Here is a 13,118-nt window from a genome sequence, read left to right as displayed (position 1 = left end):
TGCGTTGTATGGGAAATAAACTGGCCATGCAAAACTATTATTCTTCATTCACCTTTAATGCTGATGTATCAAGTTCCCTTGTACTTACTTTCTCAAACATAAAGATCCGGCTCAGCTGGCCACCCCCTTTCTCAATGACTGTAGAGATGTATAAGGCAGCCTCCTGGATAAGCTGACACAAATGCAGCATCCGCGCTGTCCTGTGGAACTCTAGCCTGACCAAAACCATAGTTACCGTACGGAACTCGGATATATACTCCACAGGGTGGCCTTCATCAATCTACAAAGACACAGTGAGTTACCTTGCCTGTATCTTCAACTCTCAGTATCATGTTTAGGCATTTTAATTCTGTGTTTCATGGTGAGTGTGAGAAAATAACTTGTGGGTGTCAGGCAAAAATTTAAAAGAAAATTCAGGTTGAAGTGGCATAGAATGCACTTGGAATTAAAACTGTTTGACTTTAAACCAAATTCGCTGATGAAATTTGTCAGGCTTTTATATTTTCTAAGAGTTAGTTTGACATGTTCAATTCCATTAGGAATTCACATATATACAACCAATCAACACATTTACCAAGGATACACTCTATACCTTGCTTACAGTATACGAAGTTCTTAAAGGACAAACTGAAAAACAAATATGGCTTCTACCTTCTAGGACTGAAAAATCTAAGCAAAGGTTTAAAACGCATTTATCACAGTAATTACATTGATGCAGAGGGGGAATCTGCTGTGATTACAATGAAGAGCAGGAGATGAACTGGATTGATACAAAAAGGTTGTCACATATAAATGAACACCTGTTTGCACAAACACACACACAGTCTACACAGTAACTCAAGAACTAGGAAATAACCTTCTTTAAAAGGTTTTTCATTATGTGCTTCCGCAGTGTTTGCTTAAGTGCAGAGTCTGGATCCAATTCCAATGCAGTCCTTAGAGTCTCTGAAAAAAGAAAAACAAACAAAATGTCTCCAGCCATGTGGAAAATTAATCTTTAAAATTTGGGGCTCAGGTAGAAGGGACAAAGTAACTTACCAGCACTTGCACGGTAATGTGGCAGATAATCGAGGCACTTGTCAAAATGCTCACCAAAATCAAATGGGTCAATGAACCGCATATCTCTTAGCTACAGAAAGGAAACTGCTCAATTCTGTGTCCACATACCAACTTGATTATCTTTGGTCCCTTACCAGAGGGACTGAGGGCTCTCTCTCCCTTGTTTACCCTTTCTCTTCCCAGCCTTGCTGTTCTGCCTCATCTATCTTCCTGGGAGAATATCCCCAGCCTCCCTCCACAATTGAGTTCCAATGGTTGTTGGTTTGGTCAGGCAATATGTGAACATCACTGGAGCACTGCCTATGAGCACCTTTTCCTGTGTGGTAGGAAGACCTTTTAGGATGTGCAATGGATGAGGTCAGCCTCCTACCTTCACAGCTTCATCCTCCCTCATGATTTCCACTTCAAACATGGACTGATCACAGAGCTTCCAGCAGTTCCAGGACAGGACAATCTCATTTGCCTGAGCGAAACGCTGAGCTAGCTGGACATTGTCAACATTCCGCCCAATCACCAAGAGGTATTGCCGCTGCTCATCTCCAACAATAACGTGAGAAATCCGACCTGCAGACAGACCTATCCAGAAAAAGGGAGACAGGTGGAGAACAGCCAAACTCAATTGCAAAGCTATGCAAAGGACAGGGTCCAGAATCCCCACATGGCTCTATGATCATGCCAATCTTGTCATTGCCCTCAGGTGCACATGTCTTAGGTCAGCTAACCTTTAAAAGCAATACTTTGGCACAGATTTCCTTCTCTTAAATACACATAGACAGACATTCAAACAAGCCTGGGTTGTATGGAGGAAGAAATAAGAGATGAGAGGCTTCCAACTGTCTTGTCTCTAAATTGCTCTTCTACTGGGCAGCTAGCTCCTGATAGCAGAGAACTCAAGGAGAAGACCAGATGGTTATACTCAGAAACTTCCCTTCTCACATGTAACCAGGACTGAGTAAGTAGACAATTGGTATTTCACCAGACATGGGTCTTGCTATACACTTTTATTCTATCTCCTATTTTCCTGGCCCTGAGGGATTTCTTACTGCTAATGTAGTTGAAAAATTGGTTTGCTTGTCAGGGAAAAAGTCACTATAACCAAGAGAAGTCTACCCTTAGCTAAGCCACCCAATCCAAGCTAAGAACAAGGGGGAAAAAAAAAAAAACAGTTTTAAAGAATGGCAAAGATTTACAATTTTAGCCAAGATGGAATAACAGGTAGAGAATTTACCTGCATGCCTGAAACGACTAAGGAACTGGAAAAAATATATGAAACAATGGTTTTCAAGATATTGGACATCAGGTAATAAAGCACAGTGATCCCTGAGAAATGGGACACAAATAAGGTGAACTCTGATATGCTAGCTTACTAACTAGAGAGTTTCCAGGCCATATCTCAGGGAAGGGAGTCTTACGTGCAGTGCAGAAGACTCTCTGAGTTGAGAGGAAGACATAGCTGGGAGTCTGAGGAGGCCCAGGTGGTTAGAGTTCACAGGGCACTATGAAAAGTACCAGAAAGCACAGAAATGTACAGAGTGAAAACTCAAGAGATCTGTACTGAGTCCCCCTCAAGTCTTTAGATGAGTAATGATACGTGCATGAATGTGAGGAAACTACTTGAGGCTGGGGAAAGAACCGCCTGAAAAGATTAGAAGGAACAATTCTTGATATCACACAGGGCTGGGAATAGTACCTGTTTCTACTAGTCAGATTGTCAAACTTAATTCATAGGATATCAGGTATAGTACTCAGAAGAGGTTTGCCTCAGGAATGAGACAAAAATAGCCCTAGATGAAACATTGCTCTGGTCCCCATCCGATAAAGTTTAAAAGCAGTTCTTGAAAGGATCAAGTTAATCACATCTCAGAATTAAGTTCTAGAATACTTATAGAAATACAAAAAGTCCAGCACCCAACAAGGCAAAAGTCATAATGTCTGACACCAATAAAAAAACTATCAGCATGCAAAGAAGGAAAATATGACTCATAATGAGGAGAAAAATCAATCAATTGAGCCCAACACAGACTAATACAGATGATAGAATTATCAGACAAGAACATTAAATGTGCTATTATAACTGTATTCTACATATTCCTGAACCTAGAGAAAACAAGTAGAGACATGGAAGATATAAAAAAAGACCCAAATCAAACTTGTAAGGATACAAACTACAATGTCTGAGATTAAAAATACACTAGATAGGATCAAAGGCAAATTAGACATTGCAAAAGAAAAACCTTGTAAACTTGAAGACATAGTAATAAAAACTATCCAAAATGAAACACAAGAGAAAAGATAAAAAAACAATGAGCACATCAGTGAGTTTGGGACAACTGCAAACAGCCTAATATGTGGGTAATTAGAGGAGAAGGGGGATAGGAAAAACTATTTGAAGAAATAATGGTGAGAACACTTTCCAAATCTGAAAAAAAAACAACTATTTTAATAAAAGCCTACAGATCCAAGAAGCTCATAAACCCCATGCACAAGAAAAATGAAGAAAATTATACCAACGTACATCATAATCAGATTACCTAAAACCAGAGAAACTTAAACAGCCAGAGGGGTGGGGAGAAAGATATTACATACAAAGAAACAAACATAGAGATGAACGTAAATCTTTTGTTGGAAACACTGCAAGCTAGAAGATAGTGGAACTGCTTTCACATAAGAGAAGAATAAACTCCATCAACCTAGAACTCTGTACTCAATGAAATACCTTGCAAAAACAGGTGTGAAATACTTTTTCAGACACACAGAAGTGGAATGAACACATCTCCAACAAACCCATATATGAGAAACATTAAAGGGAGTTCTTTAAACAGACCATAACAGGTGTCAACAAGACCATGGAGAAATCCAATTGCTGTTGGAAATGTAAAATGGCACAATCACTTTGGAAAACAGATTGACAATTTTTCAAGAAGTAAAATATACCACACAACCCAGCCTTTCCAAACTCCTAAGTAAAAGAGAAATGAAAGCATATATCCATACAAAGAATTGTATACAAATGTTCATAACGGCTTTATTTGTATAGCCAAAAACTGACAACAGCTTGAGTGTCAATCAACAAATAAGTGGATAAACAAATTGTAGTACTGTACAGCCATGTAATAGAATACCACCCAGACTAGGCGTGGTGGCTCACACCTGTAATTCTAGCACTATGGGAGGCCGAGGCGGGAGGAGAGGAGGATCGCTTGAGGTCAGGAGTTAGAGACCAGCCTCAGCAACAGCGAGACCCTGTCTCTACTAAAAGAGAGAAATTAGCTGGACAACTAAAAATAGAAAAAAATTAGCTGGGCGTAGTGGTGCATGCCTATAGTTTCAGCTACTTGGGAGGTTGAGGCAGGAAGATTGCTTGAACCCAGGAGTTTGAGGTCGCTGTGAGCTACGATGACACCATGACACTTTAGCCTGGTGAACAGAGCAAGACTCTGTCTCAAAAAAAAGAAAAAAAAAAAAAAAAAAAAAAAAGAAAGAAATATACCACCCAGCAATAAAAAGAAATGAACTATTGACACAGGCTACAAAATAATTGAACCTCAAAGTAAATATATTGAATGAAAAGTAGCCAAAAAGTACATAGTGTATGATTACACTTATATAACATTCTTCAGAAATGCAAAATAATACCTAGTGACAGAAAGATCAGTGGTTGCATGGGGATGAGGGGGGGAATAGTGGAAAAAAGGGTGTGCAAAGGCACACAAGGAGACTTTTGTAAGTGATATATATGTTCATTTTCTTTATTGTGGTAATGATTTCAAAAGTATACAAATATGTCTATGTACAGTATCAATAATTTTCAATAAAACAAAATCCAAAAGAACCAAAAAGGAATAGGTCAGAAGAGATGTCATGTAAAACAGAATATGATTCTTCACTACTACTCGAAACATAAAATAGCTGGAGCCAACTTTTGCCGAAGGAGCTTTGTGTAAGAAGCTTCCCCTCTAATCTTGACTTTGCCATTGGTGAAACTGGCCTCTGTGTGCAGCTTTTAAATTTTTATTGTATTTGTATTATATTTTTGATTATTTCAAGCAATAACATAGTTCAAAAACTAAACTATATAAAGAATACATATTAAAAAGTCTTGCTTCCATCCACATACCTATCTATATTATTTGCCCCAATTGGTAATTATTATTAGTTTCTTATATGTCTTTCCAGTGTTTCTTTATACAAATATGAAAAATAAGAAAAATTATTTTTCCTCCTTACACAAAAGGTAGCATACGAAACACAGTGTTTTGCATCTTAATTTTTTTTCCTCTTAATTATATTTTGGAGATATTACCATATCAGAACATCTTATTTTTTTAAAGTTGCAGAGAATCTCATTGAGTATATTTATTATTTATTTAACCAGTTTCCTATAGATGGATTGTTGTCAATCTTTTATTACAAACCATATTGCAATCAATATCTTGTACATACGACTTATCAGACATATGCAGGTAATCCTATAGGATAAATGTCCAGAAGTGGAATTGCTGTGTTAAAGAACAACTGCATTTTTATAGATGGTATGTAGGTGGAAGGAAGACTTAATACATACTCTTTATGTAGCTTAGTTTTTGTTGACATAACAATAAATATAATAAAGATAATACAAATAAATATAATAAAGATTACCAAGTCACCCTCCATAGAAATTATAGCATTTTTCACTCTACCAGTATGAAAAACCTAATTTCTCACAGACTTACCAAAGAGTGTGTTGTCCAGTATCTGAATTTTTGGCTATCTATAGGTAAGAAGGTATCTCAATGTACTTTCTTTTCTTTTTTTTTTTTTGGAGACAGAGTCCCGCTCTGTTGCCTTGGCTAGAATGCTGTGGTGTCAGCCTAGTTTACAGCAACCTCAAACTCCTGGGCTCAAAGGATCCTCCTGCCTCAGCCTCCCGAGTAGCTGGGACTACAGGCATGTGCCACCATGCCCGGCTAATTTTTTCTGTTTTTTGTTGTCTGGCTAATTTCTTTCTATTTTTGGTAGAGATGGGGTCTTGCTCTTGCTGAGGCTGGTCTCGAACTCCTGATCTCAAGCAGTCCTCCCACCTTGGCCTCTCAGAGTGTCAGGATTACAGGCATGAGCCACCATGCCTGGCCTCAATGTACTTTCAATTGGCATTTTTCTTATTATGAATGAAGCTAAGCATCTTTTTTATATGTTAAAAGACATGTATTTTTCTTTGTCTATATACCATTTATTCATGACCTTTGTCCATTTTTCTCTTAGAATGTTAGTCTTTTCTTGATTTCTAGATACTCTTTCTATATTAGAGCAATTCATCCTTTGTTTATTATGAGTTGCAAATATTTTTTCTTCAGTTTGTCATTTATCTTTTGAATTACATATATATATATATATACACACACACACACACAGAGACACATACAAACACACACACACACACACACACACACGCACACATATATATATATTTCCCCCAATTGGATCACTTTTTTAGGAGCTACTACCTATCTTTAGCTGTAGGTCCTGGCCTTCTCTGGTATGGTAAATCCCAAATTTCTCCTTTATCTCCAGACTGCATTTTGCCACCAGGGTAATGATGTCACTTAGTTGATTCCGTTCCACTGTCCAGAGTGCCAGGAGCACATTCCCTGTAGAGACATAGGATAGCCTGACAGGGGTCAAATATTTAGACTTACTTGGTCGAGGGAAATGTGCCCAATAATGCAGAAGATCAACTTGATCCAGTGTGCATAGCAGGCAAAGTGTGAGGCAAGGTTTCTTGGATATATACCTTGCACTACATTAAAATACTGCCTCCAATTCTCAAAACCATTCAGTACATAAAAAAAGCACGAAGGTAGAAGGTAGGAAGAAGCTGTAATGTTCCTAAGGATATTTTTGGTAATCTTCCCTCTACTAGTATACCAACAGAGGGGGAGAGATATTGGCAAAAGTTTCACAAAATGTAGGTTCAAGTTCAAGTCTAATTTCAGGGTTGGTTTTTATTAAGCTTAAATGACAAGAGAGGCCAACTCTGAAACATATAGCTGTTAATGATCCTAAGAGTTCTCCAGATAGGAAACTCATGACTCCTCCCTATTTCATGCTTAGTTTCTGCTATTAATGACTAAGCTTCTCATCAGTTTTTTCAAGAATGCTTTATGGGCATTTATATCCTGTTGTTCAATCTAAACAAGATGTAAAGCATGTGTCAGACTAATTTGGACAAAGTTTTTCCATTAGATTGGGAGATCCTTTGAGGCAGAGGCTGTGTCTTCCTCATCTTTATATCCCCTGGGCCCAGTACCACCTAGTAAATAATTAAACAATGCTGAATAAACAAATATGCCAAATTCCACCTAAATATAGTCTGCCTCACTCACAGTTCTTTAAATATTCAGAAAAACTGAAAAATACCTGTGATATTTAGGATATCGCCTCCAAAACAGAGCACATCTGAAATCAAGTGAGGAAAAGAGAGGAAAATGAGTTAAAATCAGTGATATACCAGATCATGGCAGAATCACATATAATCAGAAGAATGGCCTACTGAGTTTTCCTTCATATTTTTCTTGTCTATTTGTTCACTCCAAGACTCAGGCCCCTTAGGCTCCTTTTTCCTCCCTCCTACTTTTTCCCCAAATCTAAAATGGAAGTATTCCTGCTCCCTTCAAAGCCACCCCATTTGTGCTAGGGATCTTATCCTCTTTCACCCTCTCAAGGACTTCCTCCCTAATCTCTCTACTGGATCATTCTCATCAATAACTTAAAGAAACAGACACAATAAAAATAGCCCACTTATCTTGATTCTACCTTCTCTTCTTCCTATATTCACAGCGGAAAAAAAAAAAATCTCAAAAAGAGTTGGTTATACACACTTTCCTCGTCTCCTGTTACTCTTTCTTTTAAATGTTTTCTCTACCATCCTCTTCTCAGCTTACTCCAATCTGACTTCCACTTCCACCACTTCATTAAAATTGTTGAGGCCATCAATAGCATTCATCTTGCTAAATTCAGTATTTTCCTGTCTCACTGATTTGACAGCTTTCATTTTCAACCCAGCTAGCCACAACCTTTTAAAGACAGGAACACAACATCCTACCTCACTGGTTCCTTTACAGTCTCTTTTGCAGGTTCCTTCTCCCTAATAATCCTCCCCTGGAGTCCCTCAAGCCTCAGTCTAAGGCACCTTCTCTTTATTTACACTCTCCCAACATGAACTCAATGAGTTCTTAATTTTAAGTACTACCTTTATGCCATCAACTCTCATTCTCATCTCTAACAGAGATCTATTTTCTGAGCTCTAGGCTCAATCATAGCTCCTAACTTGATTTCTCTATTTGAATGACTTATTGGCATCTCAAACTCAATATATTCAAAACAAAACCTTGATTTTCTTTCTCATCTTGGTAAATGACACTATCAGTTCAGTTATAAAAGTCACAAAACTGAGAGTCCTTTTTCTCTCTACTTCCCAGTGAAATTCTTCCACCAGCAACTCCTACCTGTTGAACCTGCAAAATACATTTCAAGTTAATCCATCCCCATACAGCTCCACTGCCACATCTCTAGACCAACAGTCTTCAGTCTTGATGGCATATTGGAATTGCCTGTGAAACTTAAAAAAAAAGTCCTTATTCCTGGGCCCACCCTAAGAAATTCTGATTTAAATGGCCTGAGGTGAAGCCTAAGCATTAAGATTTTTAGCTGGACACAGTGGCGTGTGCTTGTAGTCCCAGCTACTTGGGAGGCTCAGGCAGGATTGCTTGAGCCTAGGAGTGCACGATCAGCCTTAGAAACATAGCAAGACCTTGTCTCTAAAAAATAAAAAATAAAAAGGGCGAAAAAGATTTTTAAAAGCTACCCAAGTGGTTATCTAATGTGCAGTTGAGGTTGAGAACCACTAACCCTAGACCAAACCTCCATCATCTCTTCAGGACTGTTCCAATTGCCTCTTCCAGCTTCTATTCTTACCATTCACCCTCCACCAGCATCCTATAAATCCAGTCTCCATGAGGCAGCCAAAATGAACTTTAAAAAGTATAAATCCGATCATATCATTGCCCTGCTAGAACCTTCCAAGTTTGCCTTTACACAAAAATATAAAATTCAGACTCCTTATTATGGACTACAGAGCTTGATGATCTGATAAGCTGCCTTCCTCCAACCTCATCCCAAGCCACTCTTCACCCTGCCAGCTATGCTCTGGCCACACTGGCCTCCTGCCAGTTCCTGTAATATGCCAAGTCTTTTCCTGTCTCAGAACCTTTGTACTTGGCATTCTTCTGTCTGAAATGCTTTACCCCTAGCTCTTCCCAAGGTATTCCCCTCATCTTTCATGTCTCGGCTTAAGTAATACCTGCTCTGTCTCACACAGAAACTCCCCCACCCTACACCTATCTCTTACCACTACACTATGTTTATTTCCTTAAGGGAATGTATAATCTATAATTATTTTGTTTACTTATTACCTATCCCACTAAAATGGAAACTCCATGAGGGTAGGTTCCATGTGTACTTCTCCCTGTATTTCTAGTACCCAGTGGTACCTGGTATTATATTAATAATACATATTCAATACATAATTTTCATCTTCCCTTTCATTCCAACCTGATGAGAAAAAGTGAAAGATCTTTTATATTTGTTCCTTAGGGGTAAAGGGTGAGTCAAATAATCAAATTCCTAAAGAAGATGCACAAAGCAATTTAAGTATTCTGTGAATCTCAAAATGATGGACGTAACTGTATAGGGCACTGTCAGTAAAGGATGAGAATGCTACATAAGTACTAAAAGGTGTAGTGCCAGGGTAATTTCTGTTGAGCAAACATAACTAATAAGCTCAAGAGTGGGTTTTTGCTCCCCTGCACCTATTACAATGCATGTCATTGAGTAGGTACTCAAAATATGTTCACTGCATAAATAAGGAGTTTTTTCCAGATATTTGATGTTAAGCAAATATACAAAAGCTTACTACGTGGCAGAAAATAGAGAAAACACCCATTCCTTTCTCACAGAATGGAAATGCAGTAATAGAATGGACAGGTGTTTTATAAATTATATCTGGTATACACACATGAGGCATATTACTGTTAGAAGAAACAACTTGAGGAATATTTTGTTTTGAAATAAAACACAAACATACAAAATTAAAATTAAAATTAGCTCCCCCCTCCCTCCTGAATATAGTCAGTGTAACGTCAGACTGGATAGAATGACAAACACAGGCAAAGATCTAGCTTTTGTCAATGGCAACCTGAAAAAAACAAAGATGAGTAATGCTACAGCAATGATCCTTTAGCACCTGTTTTAAAGCACCCCAGCCCCCCGCCCCCATACAACCCCTCCGGAGCCCAGCACCCCACCTCCTTGTTCCCCTACAGTGATCACTCACGCTCCACGATGGCACTAATGTAATAACTGAAGATGTGGGCCAGTTCGTCCATGTCATGTTCCGACTTGCAGGTCAGGCTGAACCTGTCTATTAATGCTGTAAACCCTGACCAATAAAGTAAAAGTTACTATGTTAGCTGCAAATCCTAAACTTTTAGGCCCCTTTCACTCCACACATCAGGCCAGTATAAAGGAAACAGATCCCTTGGAATTTAGTAATCCCCTTATCCATTAATACGGTGTTACTTAGAAACTACTCAGGGCCAGGCTGGTTGCAGCCGTGGGAATCCAGAGGGCTGCCCTGTTTCCAGCAGCTGCAGATGCTGAACGTTTGCCTACAGCGAGCGCCCTTTCCATCTGAGGCCAGCTATCTCTTCCCTCCACCCTCTCAGGCTCCCTGGCCAAGGGAAACCAGGATTTCCGCTCATGTGGGGGACAGAGAAACCACTGACAAGGAGAATGGATTAAAGCTTTACGGAGAACTCATGTGGTGAGGACAGGCACCTTGTATTAACCATCTTCATGACACACAGAATAAATTCCATTAAGTATTTGTTACATCAAAGATTCTCAAAGTGGCTGTTAGATCGCTGACGCCTAGAACAATGGCGGGCACACACTTATGGACCCCAAAAATGAATTAATTGAAGGAATAAAATAATTAGACGAAGCTTAATGGAAAATGCTCGGAGTTAGAAAACTTGGTTCAAAGCCCGCCGTGTGGTCCTCTCAATCTCAATTTCACCGACTCTAAAGCGAGCTCAGGGGCTAAACCAGTTCATCCCAAAATGTGTCTCGCTCTGAACATGAAGACCGTCCAGGTTTGCTGCGGCGGCCGCGGGGCACAGGCAGAGCACTCCTTAGCTCGCCGGGGGCCAGGGCTGTAACCGCCGCAGTCTCCAGCAGCTTAGGCCCAGCGGCCGCCCCGCTGGCAGGCCAGGGGACAGCCAGCGACTGCCCTCGCCCTCACCCGTCACGTGGACGCCTAGGAGGACGCCCTGGGCCGTGGCGAACTGGGGCTCCGATCCCCGGCGCTTCCGGAAGACCAGCAGGTCGGGCAGCAGCGCCGCCAAGCGGGCCTCCGCTGGCCAGAGAGGCGGCGCAGCCTCCTGCTCGCCGGTCGCCATGGCGGCGGCAGGCCGCCCGCCGAGCTCCCGGAAACAGGACGGTGCGCGCAGCAGCCAGTCAGCGCCCGCGGCTCCGGACGGCCTTCCCGCCAACCAATCCCGTGCGGGCTTCCCTGGGGCAACGCCAATCGGAAGCGGCCTCGGCCCCGCCCCGCCTGCTTCCCGCGGCCCACGCCCGGAGGACTTCGGCGGGGACGCGAGGGGTCGGAAGGTGGGACCCGGCAGCGCTTTGAAAGGAGCAGAGCTGTCGTTTTAATCTTGAAATGTGGAGGTGAAGACGCTTCAACGGTAAAGCAGATAATACGGGGTAACTATAAATAGTCTTTCCCCCTTATCACCAGAGTAGAATCTTGGGTCACCTCTGAATTTGCTAATGACGAATTTCATTGGCATAAATCCGACTAAAGCTACCGAACGCTGTCAGTCCTTTTCCTTAATTGTCATGAAGAGTTTTCTTCTCTTTCTTTTACCAGCCAGAACAGGGCTACTGCTCTCATTATGAGAGTGCTTGCTCCCCGGGGGGCTGTTTCTCTCTTTTGTGTGCCAAGGGCACATTGGAGGCTGCCAGTCTTTGTTGCTCAGATTTCTGGACACCATAAAACAGGATGAGCGTGCTGTGGATTTTTAACTTTATCAGAAAAGTATTTTTGTTTTGGTTTTCTAAGGAAATAAAAAAATCTAAAAGGTACACCTTCACTACTTTAGGTCCATAACAGCTAATAAATCTAGGCCATTCTGATGATAAATGAAAGGGCTAAATTTTACTCATGGAATTACTTCAATACATTTTGATGAACACTTCCAGTAGTAACACCAATATATGATCAACCCACAGGTGACAGCTGAGTAGAAGGGCCAAAAGGGAAGAAGAAATTAAGGGGAGATAAAACCAAGAGGCCCAGACACAAGTTTGACACTATCCACAGAGGTAACAATTTCAATATAAACAAAACCTAGGACCCAGGGGTTGCAGACTCCTCCAAAGCCAAATCACTTTTTAGTATTTTTATAAATTTATTGTTAAAAAATAACAATTGCAATGACATCAATGATCAATCACCTGTAGTCCCCCTACTGGTGGGGGGGAAAAACCTATATAGTTGAGTCCCAAAGGAAAATCAAAACATTATTAATATCAGGCACCCTATAGCCAGAAAATGCTCTGTTGGTCCAGTGGTATAGACACTGACATGTTCAATGTACCAGTGCAATTAAAATATATACATTTACAATTATCCTGCAAAAAAAAGCACTCAAGAAGTGACATAACTAGCATTAAACCAATTATTCATTCATCCATTCACTCTTTCTGCATCTGTGAAGTTACACTACAGTCATAAGGAAAAATGAGTAAAATAACTAGTAACAAAGAAAAAAATTCAAACATCAATACCCTGCCCCCACTTTGTGGGCTATTATAGTGTGTTAAAATGACCACAAAAGTGTCATGAGCTATCTGAAATGCAATGACAAAATGACAACTGAAGCATTTCAATTCAAACAAAATTCAAACTCCCCCCCACCAAAAAAAATTCAGCAACAATGAGGTTGGTATTACTA

At 40.3% G+C, this 13,118-nt stretch overlaps 3 protein-coding genes across 3 annotated transcripts in view; all 3 read right to left on the bottom strand.

Annotated features, from left to right (window-relative positions):
- Positions 1 to 1,120, bottom strand: part of LOC138395929 (adenylate cyclase type 10-like) — a 35,485-nt gene extending 34,365 nt beyond the window's left edge. The window contains 3 exon segments of the mRNA XM_069489050.1: positions 89 to 280; positions 857 to 945; positions 1,039 to 1,120. Coding sequence (XP_069345151.1) covers positions 89 to 280; positions 857 to 945; positions 1,039 to 1,120 — 363 coding nt within the window.
- Positions 1,121 to 1,417: 297 nt separating this feature from the next.
- LOC138395928 (adenylate cyclase type 10-like) lies at positions 1,418 to 8,637 on the bottom strand. The gene is made up of 4 exons (XM_069489048.1): positions 8,547 to 8,637; positions 7,459 to 7,497; positions 6,546 to 6,689; positions 1,418 to 1,635 (listed from the first exon to the last, which is right to left on the bottom strand). Exons 1-4 carry the CDS (start codon positions 8,566 to 8,568, stop codon positions 1,418 to 1,420), a joined length of 423 nt encoding a protein of 140 aa, XP_069345149.1. The 5' UTR covers positions 8,569 to 8,637.
- A 1,585-nt stretch (positions 8,638 to 10,222) lies between these two features.
- On the bottom strand, positions 10,223 to 11,558 carry LOC138395927 (adenylate cyclase type 10-like). Its single transcript, XM_069489047.1, has 3 exons — positions 11,402 to 11,558; positions 10,433 to 10,537; positions 10,223 to 10,294 (listed from the first exon to the last, which is right to left on the bottom strand). Exons 1-3 carry the CDS (start codon positions 11,556 to 11,558, stop codon positions 10,284 to 10,286), a joined length of 273 nt encoding a protein of 90 aa, XP_069345148.1. The 3' UTR covers positions 10,223 to 10,283.
- Between the last annotated feature and the right edge of the window lie 1,560 nt (positions 11,559 to 13,118).

The sequence above is a fragment of the Eulemur rufifrons genome, chromosome 15, assembly GCF_041146395.1.
Source record: "Eulemur rufifrons isolate Redbay chromosome 15, OSU_ERuf_1, whole genome shotgun sequence".
In the NCBI taxonomy this organism is placed as follows: domain Eukaryota; kingdom Metazoa; phylum Chordata; class Mammalia; order Primates; family Lemuridae; genus Eulemur; species Eulemur rufifrons.
Note: the sequence above shows the minus strand (reverse complement) of the source record. Positions and strands in the feature narration are given on the sequence as shown.